Source organism: Crocodylus siamensis, chromosome 8 (genome assembly GCF_052110815.1).
Source record: "Crocodylus siamensis isolate JL-2025a chromosome 8, ASM5211081v1, whole genome shotgun sequence".
Classification (NCBI taxonomy): Eukaryota; Metazoa; Chordata; order Crocodylia; family Crocodylidae; genus Crocodylus; species Crocodylus siamensis.
The window spans coordinates 28,159,159-28,175,116 of record NC_143402.1 but is presented as its reverse complement, the minus strand read 5'-3'; the positions used below and the strand labels follow the sequence as shown (position 1 = coordinate 28,175,116).

At 38.7% G+C, this 15,958-nt stretch overlaps 1 protein-coding gene across 6 annotated transcripts in view; it reads right to left on the bottom strand.

Annotated features, from left to right (window-relative positions):
• DACH2 (dachshund family transcription factor 2) overlaps positions 1 to 15,958 on the bottom strand; it is a 547,922-nt gene that overhangs the window by 98,709 nt on the left and 433,255 nt on the right. For all 6 annotated transcript variants that reach the window (XM_090060531.1, XM_090060534.1, XM_090060533.1 and 3 more), the window contains one exon: positions 10,265 to 10,437. In XM_090060531.1, coding sequence (XP_089916657.1) covers positions 10,265 to 10,437 — 173 coding nt within the window. The remainder of the gene's footprint in view (positions 1 to 10,264; positions 10,438 to 15,958) is intronic.

The following is a 15,958-nucleotide window of genomic DNA, read 5'->3' as shown; positions in this document are numbered from 1 at the left end:
ACCCAAACAGCAGTATATGCCATCTTTAAATTGAAATTATTTGAGTAATTCAAAAGCAGATGATTTGGAAAGCATATTTTCCCATTCTCTCTGGTAACTGCATTTGACCATTATTTCCCATTATAAAGCAATCTTTACTTAAAACAATTTACCTTGAAACATGTATTTTGGATTTGAAATTTTCAGGTAGATATAATTGTAGCAAATATTAATTTCAGACTAAATCACACAGTGGATCACTTTGCAAAATAATTAGTTGGTTATGTTATTTAACATTTTACTAGTTATAAGAATGTACATTTACAGAGAAGCTTGCGTTCCCTGTAGCCATTACTGGAATTTCCTCTACATCATATCTACTATAGATGAGGATAGAATATTATCACCTGAGCCTGGATATTCATTGAGAAATGGTGTATTTCTAAATATTTGTGGGGAAATGTAATGCTGAGTTTCTCCTTCCATCATGAATAGCGCTATGAACAGTTTCTTCCTTTCAAGTAAACAGATCCATTTTTCAGTCCTGTAATCAGTATGCATCTATTTAGCTACTTAACAGCAATGTGCTCTGGTTCATTAGGTAGCTACTGTTGTGTCTCAGCCTAGTTAAAATTTCACAGCAAGTTAATCTATTTTATTACAAATGAGAACACAAGTGATAATGTCCTCACCATTTTCCAAACACAGGGTTAACAGTATTTGTAACAAATCAATGAGGGCATTTAAATAGGAAAATTGCAAATCTAAAACCTTAACATTTTTTACACACTGATGAGTTCATTGCATTTGTCAGTTATGAATTTTACAACCTTGTTACTGTTCATATATTTTATTTTTTTCTCTTGAAAATAGTATACTTCCATTAGTATGTGGCAGTGCCGCCTGCTTCTACAGTAGGTACATTTACAGTATCCAAAGACTAATACTTCTAAACTAAAGCCATATTTTCCATATTCCATCTGTTTTCACATTATATAAACTTCAACAATCACAGGTAAGGTTATGATATACTGGATTAGAGATAATTTAAAGGTATGTACTTTGATTTAAAATTAAAACATACTGAAGATCTTATCTATTTATCTAACTACTATACCTACTCTAACTTATCTTTTTTCTTTTCTTTACAGAGTTGACCCATAAATTCTCATAAAAAAGACTTTTGCAGTATTAAACCATTTTGAAGGACAATGCATTTCTCAGTAAAGGACAGTGTCTTCCTTTCACTCAGAAAATGTAGCTACAAAGCCTGACATTGTAGTTTATTTTAGTTAAGATTTAGGTTAATGGCACTAAAGTCATCAACTCTTCCAATTTCCAGGGATATCCTTGATTTCACTTCAATATCCCTTTTGCATCCCCTGTGAGGTGGTGTCCCACACAAGGAATGTAAAACACTAACATAACAGTTTCGTCCAAAATAGTTTTATTAAAAATATATATGAACAGCTTATCTATTTTTGACATAATCATCTTGACCATAATTCCTTATCTTTGATATTTTACAATATCGATCACAATTTTGTGTGTTAAGAATTTAGAGAAGCTATGGTGCTGGATTTGCTTTTTTATTTTTTTAGTTCTGATGTAGCTGTAATTACACTTCCAAATGTTAATCTATTAATGAGTTCCTAAAGGATTTAATGGCATTTCACTGCTGACAAGCAGCTTTTGGAAGTTTGTCTGAATCCTGGATATTTTATTCATACATTTGTCTTGATATTTCATATTTAATTGATGTGGTCCTTCTGTACTCTACAGGGTTCTACAGAGGCAAGGCATCTTGGAACTTAACAGACCTTGCTAATGAAATTTGAGAGGGAAAAATATGGGGTGGGGGGAGGAGGAGGGATTAGTTCCAGATTAGTGTTTGCCACTATTGTGAGAACAAACCTAGAGCTTCTGATTTTATTGGAAGAATTCAAATGTTGCTGAGTCCTGTAGAATAATTGTCATAATACCAATTTTGTTCAGTAATCCATCACTGCAATTTGTATGTTACTAAATCTCCTCTCAGCAAACTCCTAAATTGTCTTTAAAATGAACTATTCGGTAAAATTAATATTCATACCCAAACTTGCACAGTGACCAAGTAAATGTAAGCAGACACAAGATAAACCTGCAGTTTATGGCAGTTTGTTAATATAAACTTGACTGCTGAAAGAGGAGCAACAAGTCCTGCAACCACTTCACCACCTATAAATTTCTCCTCAAAAGTGATTTACATAATGCCAGGGAAGTAATTTTAATAGTGCACACTATATATTTTTATTAGGAGTCAACCAGTATTTATTTTCCAAACAAATTCAAGAAACCATAAAAACTCTTCTGTGTTTACTAATTTTAATACCAGATGTTCACTTGCTAATTCTACTGCCTTGTGACTATTTCCTATCAATTCATTAATTGCCAGATGCTCAGCCAAACACAAAACACAACTAATCAGATGGTATTGGTAAACAGCCAAACAAGAGTTTCCCACTTTGGTGTTTCTTAGATTAGTAATCACAGAGAAAAGCATGGCAATTTTCACTCAAATACTACCTGTTTTACTTTCAATTTTTATCAATACTGTCAATGTGCAAACCGGTAAAATTATTAGAAGACAGACCCTTGTGCAGAGGAAGTGTCATACATACCCCGGGCCTTAAAATGCTGCCACATCCAGTGCTATAACTGAACAAAGAAAAGGCACTCCCCAACCTAATGATGATAACGCAATATCCAATCCATATTATAGCGATATGAGGTATTAACTACAAATGCCAATGGATGAGCCAATACTAAAAGGATCTGAGCCAGAACTGAAGCCTAATATGTGCTTAGCCTAACAATATTCTCATACTAGCTATGGAAAAAAACAACCATATTTGCAAACTATAACATTTATAACTTGAACATCCCCACTTTCAAGATTGAAATAATCATTCACCAGTTTTTTTACATAGGGAAAAATGGTTCTTAATTTTAATAAAAACTTCACATCTGGGGAAGTGGTGTATGTCTAGTTAACAGGATAAGAGATTCCATGGAGTGTTTTAAATACACCCAGGCTAATGAGGATTGGAGACAGCAGGTTATCTCCAAACTTTGCAGAACCTGCGTATCTGTAGGCAAAAGATACAGGGCTACACATTCATTACTTTCTTGCAAGTGAACCCTAAAGCAAGCCATATGATTTTTCTAGCATGTTCCAACAACCGTTTGACCAAGTTGTCAACAATGCAAGTGCAAAAGTATAAAATAAAAATTGATGAAAATGCTACAATTTTTTTAGTTGTCCAGTATTTCAAAATGTTGGATAAGCACAGAAGGGGAACCTGAATGAGACTTCAAAATCTTTAAACATTTACACTTTTGTGGCTGGGGGAAATGGTTTAGGGAATTTTGAATTTGGTTCATTTTTCTGACTGTTAGATAAATATTATGTATGCTAGTTGTTCAGCACCTCTCAGCAATAGCTGCAGAACCCATCTGTATTTTCTTTAGAGAATTTCAAATTCATGTCATACATCCTTTACAACTGCTGTAATGATTCCAAAAAACAGAAGACAAACATAACCCAAAAGAAAGGAGACTGAGAAGTATCTACTGCATGTATGTACTTTGCTATGCAAATTGATTTTTTGGTTCAATGAGTTTCAGGCCAGCTTGTAACAGAAAGTTTCCAGTTTTCCCACCAAAATGTAAAATGGGTTGAACAAAATATTTCATTTAAATGAACTGATTCATTTTTGAGGTTTCCTTATTTTTGTTATGTAATTAAATTATTGTATTTCAAAATGAAATACTATTTCTAATGAAAAATTTAAAATGTTTTAAAATGTTACATTTGGCCGCGTTAAAAGCTTTCTAAAAACAAAAATCTCAATTTACACATGCTCAGTAGAGATGTCCTACAGTTTAGCAGATAAATCCTTTGACAGTTTTTTCTGCTTAAGTATGTTCCAGCCTAAGATAAAACCAGCTGAGCTGGACCTTCTCTGAAATTATCCTGCCTGTTGTGGACTGCTATGACAGCAGGCACAGGAGCTGAGAGGAGCTTCTGCTGTGCTGTCACCTGCCACCCCTCCCTCACTGTGACATCCAGGCAGCATGGAGAAGGAGGAAACTACTTTATTTCAATGTGTGGAGTGAAATATTGAAGAGCAAAGGGAGATACAATAGAAACAGAACTTCTGCCTTCCTTTTTCCAAGGACTTGGTAGAGCTGGAGATGATGAGAGAGGCAGGAGCTCTAGCTGAAGTGAGCTGGACAGGAGGGGTGGAAAGGGCAGGAAGGGAGATTAACTAGGCAATGTGGGGTGCAATGTGGGGTGCAAGAATGGTTGAATCAGACCAGAGGAGGGAGTAGTGTGGATACACAGAAAGGGAGAGAACAGCACATATGAGGTTAGAGGGTAGGCAACTAGAAGACAGGAGGAAAGAGGTAGGCCAGGATGTAGACAGAAGGGCCTGTAATCACTTGAAATTACTCCCTTTCCAAATTTCAGTCTCTACAATCCTCTGCTGTCAACAAACTGTAGAGGAGGCTGCAGAAGCCAGAGAAGAAGAAATGAGTTGGAGAGAAATGGAAGAGGAACATGGGGGAGAAAGAAGCAAGATCAGAAAGGAGAGAGGCATGAAAGGGGGCAAGAGAAGGAACTGAACTGATAAGAGAGATAGGAGACAAAGAAAGACTGGAGGAATAGGGCAGAAGTGCCAGTAAACTCCCTGGCAAGAACAAGAGCTGCCTTCAGTATTCCAAGATTTGACATTCTTTCACAGTATTCTCTCTCTCTCTCTCTCTCTATATATATATATATCAAGGGCTTAGACTGTTTGTCTGTGTGTCTGTCTCTGTCTGTAATGCTCTTGGGGGATGTGGCTTCAGCCAGGCGAACTGCCCATCAAGAATGATGGTGGGGATGGAGCATTGCCATAATAGTGGGGATGGAGCAGGGGGGCAAGGCTAGCACTGCTGGCCTTGCCCCTCCCCCCCAGTCCTGCTCCTTGGAGGCAGTGGTGGCACAGTATGGTGGCAGTGCAGCACTGGCCTCACCCCCCATCCATCTGTCCCCTTCATCCCCACCATCATGGCAGCGCTCCATCCTCATTCTTGATGGGCAATTTGCTAGTGGTATATAAAAATGGGCAAAATATATACAGCCTCTTCCATCATGGTAGATATACACATATAATACACTTTCACTACTGCCATTACCTTAAGTAATCAAGGATAAAAGATCCCAATCCAACTGATGACCCATGTGACAGTCAATATGTCTCCTCATGCTTTTTATTTTTCATTATTATTTTAATAAACATAAGTTATTACAATTTCAAAAATCTATTTTAAAAGAACATTACTAAAGTTATCCAGATAAGCTCAAAGTTTGGAAACACCAAAATTAAGGTTGTCTATGCAACCATCATATGGTCTCCTAGGCAGGGTTAGACAATAGTCTGTAAAGTTATGGTCACCTATAAACACCTATCCATAAAGTCTATAAAGCAAACAAACAAACAAGCAAAGTGATTGTAAAAAAAAAAAAGGAACCAGAAATTGACCGAAGCTCCACTGTCAGAAAGAAGATACAAGCAGTGTTGAAGAACAGACAGAATAGAGCAGCACCATCTGATGTTTGAGTGGAACTTTGCACAGAGCTCTTGTCAGGGTTCTGTGGCTCACAGGAGTCTCTATAGCTCCTTCCCCTTCCCCAGCCATGTGCTGATGCTGCTGCATCCTTTCCTCACAAATAGACAGAAACTACTCCTTCTTTGGGTGTCCTTGTTGGGACAGTGAGAGCTGAGCTGGAGGGTGTAAGTCTAGGGAGAGCAGCGTGATGTGGGCTCCAGTTTGGGGGGGGGAAGAGTAATCAAGGAGTGGGGGTGAGTAAGAGACCCCTGGGCTGGGGCAGCATGGTCTAAGACCATTGCTGCAGTCAGGCAGGGATGTCAACCCAATATTTTTTTTTCTTTTACTGACGAACTGCAACCAACCATTTTTACTATGGTTCGTATTAAAACCCTAAATTTGAACCCAGCTGTTGTCCATGGCCTGTCAGAAGGGTTATATTTACATTATGTAAAACATGAAATAAAAATGTATGTCAGTAAATAGTTTGGTTGTTAGTAAAAAGTTTTCAGATTATCAGCAAAAAAGTTTGTCTTGGATTGGTAACCCCGCCCTTTGGTGTCTGTATCCTATGGTCTCATCCAGATGAGTGCAGCTGTGAGGTATGTGGCACCACATACTGCACATTCTGTTGCTCTCTGTGCTGCAAGGGAGCAGTGCTAAGGTTTTTTTTGACCACTGGATATAAAAAAGTGGAGCACTGCACACGGTGGCAGCATACATTGCCTAAAGCCGGAGCCTAGCCAGCCGGAGCCACAACTCCGCTGCTGGCCAGGCTCTGTATGGCAGGTTTGCCACTGCTTCAGCCCCAGGAGCCCCCCAGGACCCCAGGTAAGGCTGCTGGGGCCATCCCAGTGCTGGCCGCAGCCTCCTCTAATCCCACCTAGGGTAACTTGCTGTGCGCCAGCATACGTGTGGCACAGGCACTCCCCAGTGGCAATGCAAATGCACTGCTGCTAGTAATCCTAAGGGAACCAAATGTCTGCGCATGTCTGAATGTGGCCTATGATATACCTTGAATAATAATAATCACAATACCCCTCTAGTCTTACAGCATTTTTACACATGCTCCAGGAGTGGGGAGGGAGGGAGGGAGGTGCTTTAATTAGAGAGGCTCTGAGAGCCGCTCTAATTAAAGCACCAAGAGCATCTCATTTGTCAGCAGTTTCATTTTTCAAAATGGTGGCAGGGGCGCTTTATCTAAAGCTCATTGAACGAGCTTTAGTTAAAGCATCCTTGCCACCATTTTGAAGCACAGGGATGCCGATATGGAGTTCAAGACATGGGGGTTGGCTGAAGCAAAGTAATTACTACACTCCAGCATATTTGATTAATAGAGTCTGCTCTGATATGCTGTAATTACAGCACATTGGAGCAGCCTCTGTGCTTGTGTATAGGCACCCTTCATGTTTAAATCGATTAATTTTCCTAACTGGCTTGTATTAGTGAGATTCCTAGGTTTCCCAAATTTACATCAGGGCTAAAGAATGCAATGCTATGGTTAAGCAGGCTCATACAGTAGAACTGCATTAAATAAAAGTTTCTGTTCTAGGAAAAACAGATTTAAGACAAATTTTCTCTCTCCTTCTTTAGGTCTCTGTGGTTCCTGAGTATAGGAAGCTGCTCACTGAGGATAATTTCAGTGGAGACACAGACAATTGATGTAAGATCAGTTGAGACAGACTGTATAATAACCAATCCCAATCTCGACTCGGGGGTAAGTTAGGTATTACGAATTCTGCTCTACTAATACAGAGTAGAACAGTGAGATCCCTAGATCTAACATAAAGTAGAACTAGAATTGGAAGAGTTGCATTCTGAGAAACAGAGTTGTAACCAGCTGCCTTGATAGCCTTTTTTCCAATCTTCTTTGTTGAGCAAATAGTAGTGCAAGGCCTTTCCTGATATTTTTTTTTGTCTATCTGAGTTTGGGTTGTATAAATGGTGATTAAGGCTGATTACAGATGTTTAAAAAAAGTGCTTTCCAAGAAGCAGCAGCAGATTAGATTAGTTTTACCCAGCTCTGCAGCATCTCTATAGATCAGGAACTTCAGCAGGGCTTTTTGGTGTTTTTATCTAATAGCTGATGGAACCAGCTATTAGATAAAAGTGCCAAAAAGCCCCACTACAGTGCTCTATCGCTATAGAACAGGTCCAACCAACATGATGCCTCTTCTGAGCATGTGCTGGGCTTGGCATGGGAGCATACCAAATTTAACATAAAGCACTGTTCGTTTGTGGTTGTTTTTTTTAAGTCTGTAAGCAGCCTAAATGTTTAATGACATCTCTGGGGTGCAGGTGTCTTTACTGAATATCAGTACAGGTCATTCTACAACTCTCTAATTGCAGGCCTGGTTTCACCTCAGGAAATGAGTTAGGAAAAGACTCTTGCCCAGTTAAAAAGTGCAAAACCTATTATCAATAAGGGTGAAAGACTTAAAGCTCAGAACTGGTATGAGATTTATGTTCCTTTTATACTGGAACATCCATTTGTATACTGTGTGAGCTAAACTCATTTGAACTCAATATCATTAAGATTTAGACAGATTTTCAACATTCCACTGAATATGTATTCTCAGCATAAACCAAAAGGTTTCATTTATGGAGGGCTGTATGTGGTGAATGCATATTAATAGCCATATATATTTGCACACAAAGGATCCATTGTATAATAAACATTTTTGTTATAGCTTTGGTGTAAAGATGTTCTGAAAACCTCAATAGAAAGTTGCAGGTTTTGTATGAAAGGCCTATTCAAATGGGACATGAGAATAATGTTTTTAAAAGGTACACAAGCACCAAAACAGTGCTGGATCACAGTATAATATTCAGTTTATTCTGTTCTCTTGTAACTTAGCTGAACATAAAATGTTTGGGCAACTTTCAGTTGGAGCAGGTTTTTATAGCTGAACTGTAAATCCCTAGAAGTAGGGATTTATAATGGAGATACTGACAGATCCTTAACTATAGCACTGCTAGCGGGTGCTGCTGTAATCACATTAGATTATATTATAGATGGCAAAGGAGGTTTTGCGAGTCTGTCCATTGTGACTGTCTAATTTATAGTGTTCCTGTCAAGAAGAAATCAAATTTCATAGTTATGACATTTCTTTCTGGAGCACTAAATGTTAACTTTGCTGATCATGCATATTTTGGTAGAACAGCTTATTTCTAAATGGCAAATGTGATATAAAAAGTATGATGACTTCATTCAAAACCTTTATAAAGTAGCCCATTCTTATACCAATTTAAAGCAGGCAGAATCATAATTTATCAAATTATGAAATTAGGTAAATCTGAGTTGAATATGCCGTTTATATTTTAATATGCCTTATTATTTTATAATTAAATATTCCTAAAACATTGACTGTTTTGTGAACTTATTATATGGACTTAAGCACAGCAAGCATGTTATAAAATAGAGATGAAGAAGAAGAACAACACTACATCTATCCAAGAATCTCACTGCAGAAGGCATCTACAGTCTTCATCCTTGCTCACTCACCACCCAAAAGGGAGAATAACTTGTGAAAATTGTGGAAGTCGCTGCTATGTAAGAGATGCTTCCTACTGCTTTTGAAAGGATATTATGCATCTCCTATTGTCATACTGGGACAATGTAATTTCTTGGGTGTTAGGTAACCCTATGCATCAATTACCCCACCTATAAATTGGGATGATACTTTTAGTAAGTCACTGAAAGGATCAGGCATAAAAATCAGAACTACAGATTCCACAAATTCCCAGAATTATAACATGCTACAGGTATAAAATAATAAACTATAGATATATATAAAACCAGTGGCATAAAACTGGGCTCTCAAATCTACCCAATAACATGACTGAACATTTTAATTTTAAAATATAACTAGAGAAATACACATACATGGAAAAAATAGAATCAATAACACCCTTTTAAGTTTTTGCTCAAGTAAAAATGTGATACAAGTTGTCTAAAATTCTAGGAAAAAAAGGTGGCATTGCAGTACAAACACTTTTTCAGCAAATCCACAATACTGATCCATCACACACCTATTTCTAATCTCCTTCCATGCTGAGAATCTATTCTCAACTTTTAAATGTAGTTCTGATATAGCAGTCACTCTTACAATTCTTATTACCAATTCTTTTCTAATAATAATACGAGTCTTTATCAGAAGCTTTTTGAAAGTCTATATATATTGTACCTAAACATTTAGAAAAAGAAGGTTTCTATTACATCCATTACGGTGCTTTTAATTATTTCCTCCGCTTTTATCCAAATGCTAATCAAGATTCACTGCAGCTGAATTCTTAGAATCACCCACGCATCACCCACAACACAAAACAAAGGTTAGTTTTTAAACATTTTCAAATAGCCTTTGTATTATCATGTGCAACAGTGTCTACCCTCCAACCTCTGATATGTGGGAGTGTCTATTTTTAATGACATTTAGTACTTGCACCACTAGTACAGTTACTTTTTCTTTAAATTATTAGTTGTGTTCATCAGTATTTATTCATATTCCAGTAGCCCCATGACTCCCATGAGGAACTGTGCAGCCAGTGTACTATATGCTGTACAAACAAATAGCTACTCATGCCATTTGTGAATCTGTTTCTTATTCATAAATAATAATTGATTTTAAGTTCGATATTAACCTCTTACCTTTATAACAGATGCGCCTGCTCTGGAAAGAGGACTATGCATCTGGGCTGCAGCAGCCATGTTAGCTATAGTATTGAGGTGATTCATTTGATTCATTGCCATTGCAACGGAAGCAGGAGGTAGGCTGACAGGGAGAAGGGGGTGGGGCATCATCATAAATGGCAGATCTATCCCTAAAAGAGATGGTCGTTGGTTATTCTCAATTCATAATCCAACACTTTATTTCAATAGCAAGAATGGCATACTGCAGGAATAGCAACTAGTTTACGTTGATATTAAGAGTTAACTATTCACATTATTAATGTAATAGGGTAATTCAAAAATAATTAGAAAGTCATACAAAGAGTGTCTCATGCCTAATGGTATTTTTATTTTAAAAGCTTACTTAAGAACTGTATTAATGAAAGAAAAATCCAGTTGCCAAGGAAAAGTCAAAGCGCATACATGCAAGCTCAATATCTCTTTCGTCGGTAGTTGTAAAAATCCACAAGAAATGCAGATACTTGTACAAATATATTCAAACAGTTCAATGGGAATATGTTAAATAATACAGTCTATTCTTTCAATGTGCATACTTAACTTCTATACATATTTTTAATTGTTACACATATGCAACATTTTGAGAATTGTGTGTAGGGGTCTACCCAAGTAGAGGAGGTGGTCATCTGATTTTGCAGGCAGATTGCAGAGACAGCTGCAATTTTCGTGGGATTATCATGGTGCACCCACCACACTTCTAATTGGCCAAGGGGGCCCAGTGGCCCCACACCCCACTGTCGATTGATGGAGAGGTCTATCCATCATACAGCCCCACCCGTTGTCACTGACTGGTTATAAGGCTGTCTGTCATGCAGCCCCACCCCTTGCCATTGTTTGGTGGAGAAGTGTGGGACACCATATAAGGCAGTCTTCTCAGCCAATCAGCAGTAAGAGCAGGGTTGGCAGCCATCTTGCCTGTTTGCCTTTGTACCAGCAGCACCTTTCATGTTGGGCTTCACAGCTGGGAGGACTGCTGGCTTTCACTGAGGAGACAGCATTTTAAGTACGCTTTTTCCCCTGCAGATTTTGGGGAGATCACCTGATTATGCAATTTCTGCAGGTCCCTAATTATTTAAGAGGTGTATGAAAATTAGTAGTCCTCTAAAAGATGAATACAAGATGAGAGATGAATCTGTGAATTAAATGTGCAAAGTTGTAACTTTAGATATAAATTATTCCCACATAAAGGCCCTGATTATTACTTAAACAAAGGACGCTTCACACTATATGGCAGCATAAAGCCACCTAAAAAGGAGTAATTAACAAGATTTTCTCACATATAACACTGCCTTTTTCCCTTAAAAATGGTCAGCCATAGCCCTCCCTCCCCCCCTGCCATTGGGGTGCATGTTTTAAGCAGGGAAGCCATTTTATCTGCCGAAAAAGAAGTGCATTTGGACACACAGTGCCTGCCACAATGATGGCTGTCACTTGTATCAGGCTCAAAAGATGAAGGGATGGAGTCTTGTGCTAACTTTCTGATTGCTGTAGCTTTTGGCTGAGCACTGTATCTTGTACTGAAGCAGCAAATGAGCTCTTCGTAGTATCTGAATGAGGCATGTGATGTGGAAACAAAATGTAATTTACAGGAACTTATATAAAGAAGTACTTACAGAATGGTACTAACAATCTTGGTACTGCCTTTGCAAGGGCATGAGACCTAGCCTTGTGTGACTGAGTAATTCCTCCTGGAAACAGAGAGTGTTCAGAAAGTGTGGCATCCCAAGAGACAGCCTGCCACACTAGGAAGTTCCTGTTGCCAGTCCTGACACTGGAAACATCTTTTTTCACATTTTGCCATCCAAAAACAAGGTGCATCTTATATGAGAAAAATTGGTACATGACATTTATAAACCCATACTAAAACTCTTTAAATTGCCACTGGTCCAAAGTGTTCCCTTAACATGCTTCTGTGCTGAATCACATTAACAACTGATCACCTAGGGTACCTACACACATGCAAAGGCTGTTCCAATACATTGTAATTACAATGCGTTGGAGCAGACTCAATTAATCAAGTTTGCTGTAGTGTGGTAATTACTGTGCTCTAGCAGACTGCAGCTTCATGTGTATCAGCATTCCTGCACTGAAAAATGGTGGGAGGGGTGCTTTAACCAAAGTTCATTCAATGAGCTTTAGTTAAAGCACCCCCACTGCCATTTTTCAGAGCAGGGATAAGGACGCTAATACTTGTGACACTCTGGGCACTTTAATTAGAGCAGATTTTTGGAGCTGCTCCAATTAAGGTGTCCCCCCGACCCTGGCTTCCCAGAGTGTGTCTATAAAACACCTTGTTTTCAGGAAAATTTCTCACACTTAGGTAGCACAAACAAGCTAAACAACTAAGGAAATTTTAAGTGCTCTAGCTTTTAGTAAAGCCTTAACTCAGGAGGGATTACCTGTTCCCGTCTACTTTTGGACATCCACACTGACTGTCTCAAGAAAACTAGGACAGTTTCTGCCACTAATAAGACTTTTTACTACGTATAACTTCCTGCAAAGGGAATTTAGGCAGAGCAGGCAATTTCATCACAAACCTTAAGCAAAAACATGAAAAAGACATGATTATATAGCTAGTCATAATTATAACGCCCATATATAATGAAGGTGTATTTGCTTTAGGAATCCTTTATTTATAAAATGGTTCCTGTCAATATTAATCAGGAAGGGTAACAAGACAGAGCCCATGGGCATCTCCCTTAACTTCAAACTATCCTGAAAATTCATTTCAGCACTTACATATGTAAGTAGGAACCTACTTAATTTGCTGATTTTGCCGAACTGTCTGCTAAATCAATAACAACAACAAAAACTTAATAAAAATAAAATGCCAGTGGTCCTCACTGTCAGGAGGGGAAAGCACCAGCTGGCAGGGGGACAGGAAGGGCATCAGAAAAGATGGCCACTACCCCCTCATCCCTACACCTGAGATCTCTCTGCCAATCAATGCCAAGGGGTGGTGCCACATGAAGGGCAGCCAGTAATCAAGATGGCAGCTGCCCCCTCATACCTCCGAGGCCCCTCCAACAATCAGCATTGAATGGCAGGGCTGCAAAGTGTCAGCCAGCAATTAAGATGGTGGCCACCCCTTTGTCCCTCCTCCTCCCAGGCCTCTCCAGCAATCGGTATTGAGGGGTAGGGCTGCAGCAAAATGATTGGGAAACTAGAATTTTATGTCGTGATAAATCCATGAAAATTGGTAAGTACCCCTGTGATTTAGGTATAGCCCTATACAATAAGCTGCTGTTCCACTGTATCTCTCCCATAGCAACCCAGCAATCTCTCCTTGCACTACAGAGTTCAAAAACTCCCAAACACCATCTGTCCACATTGAGTTGTATTGTATATCTACTTAAAGTCCAATTGACATGCAAACTAAATGCAAACTGCAAACAGAATTTAACAGAACATCCCCAGTTTTAAGACACAATCGATCAAGCATTACAGAGGCCTATGAAGGAAATACATCTTACACTTGCAAGTCATGAGACATAACATTTGATATTCAGTAAACCCTGTAACAGCCTATAGACAACTGCCTAGCATAAAAGATACTGAAAAGTATCTTGAAGGATTACCTAAACAGAGAAGGATAGAATGTCCCCATATGTATAACATGTGCAGAGTCTCAGTTACGTAAGTCTGCCTATTCCCAAGATACAGAACATAAAATTAAAGATTTTTTTATGATATACAAGTTAAGCAATGTGTGGTCTACTTAATCAGATGGCAGAATTACCCAGAGATTTTAACTTTTTTGTGAATGAGGCCAAGTACGTAATATAGGGAATATTCAGTCTTGGGTTCTCTACTGAAAATTGTGGCTCTACATTCATACTGATAGAGATATTTCTTCCTAAATTTTTTAAAAAAAAAACCTAGATCTTTCATGTGTTTTTGGAAAGTAATATCTATAAACCAACTTATCAATCTCAGATAAAGAAATAAGAATGAGCAAATCAAATTTTTTTAAAATCACAAACCTTTTCCCATTCCTTTACCCACTTCTTCCCACAATTTTCCAAAATCCACAATTTTCTATTCCTTTAACTTACATTTGTTTAATATTGTTATCTGGGCAGTAATATAATACCCTATAAAATATTTCTACCCACATTCTCTGCTGTAATAATCCCACAGAACTCAATAGAGTTAGGCCAGCAGAGAATTTGTGCCACAGTCTTCACACTTAGAGTAGATTTTTATAACTCTTAATCCAAGAGATTTGAGAGACCATGGAAGAAGAGAAGATCCATAATTTTTATATCACCATCACATTTATCTAAATAAAGGCTTTAAGACATAGACACTGAATACATTTATAATGTTTTAGTAGTGCCTACTAAGTTTCAGGCTAAATTTCCTTCATTAATTTTAAAGTAGCAAAAATAAGATTGCATACTGTATACTGATCATCTAAAACACAAGATTTATATTGTTTTAGGGAGGTTTGAGTTAGCAATAAAAGAAAACATTTCAGTTCATGAAGTAAGAAAATATTATGAGAGTGTGTCTAAACAGAAAATTAATCAAGGCTGTTAGCTGATTCACAGCTTGCTGGCACAAATTCATTTAAAGGTACCATGGGATCTAATCCCCAATCCCAACAGCCATGCCTCCTGCCCTGCCATATGTACATGGTAGGAGGTACAATTTGGGGATCAAATTCCAATCAGGTTCTTTCTACTTTCCAGTGCAGGGGTAGCCCAGGATCATGATCCCAAGCTTCCTTTGCACCAGCAAGTTGAAAGCCAGGTGCCTACAGCCCGAGGCCTTGAATCTGCCCCTGTGCAATTCCAAGGCCAGGACTGATGATCAGCTGATTTTTGGCCACAACCTCAGCCCCTCCTGGGGCCAGTACAAGACTGTGGGGCAGCGATTGTTAGCCCCAGGCCTGGGGCAGTCCCACACATGCCAAATGTTCAATTAAGACACTACGCAAACCAACCTCAAAAATGTTTTTACTTTTTTGTGAAATGTTTTTATGGCTGGTTTGCCATTTCATGACACCTTACATAGGGTGCAATGAACACTTTAATTGAGGCATAAATGTAACATATAGAGAGGCCAAGAGTTGGGTGTACCCACGTTAAGTCACTAGTTCTCTATTCTAATTCAGTACAAATGCAAAACAGTGTTAAACAGGTCTCACGGTATATCTGCACCAGGTTGGCAATGTCTCAGCAAAGACCCCTTTGAGCATACCCTGCTTTCTCAATCCCACTCCAAGGCAGCACGTCTTGATATACACTGATGAGGCTATTCCAAAAAGTGGTCTCTAACAGCTCTCTCTCTCAAGTGTGCCAGAAACCAAGATATTGAGAGCAATGGCAAAAGGACATCCCAGGACATTTCTACTGGTGTATTTCCAGGTTTGGCATATGCATGCCAGAGCAAACAGGTAGGCAAGTTTAGGAATGCTGCAACCAGGGGCTGCTGCAGTAGTGCAATCACACTGGTTCCTGTACATGTGTGGGGATGCCCTGACATGCTGTAATTAGAGTGCATCAGAGGAGACTCAATTAATCAAGTGCTAATTAGCATGCTCCAGCAGACATGATTAATCGAGCCTGCTCCAACACGCTCTAATTACAGTGTGTCAGAGCAGCATCCCCACATGTGTACAGGCACCAATACGACTACACTAGGGCAGCA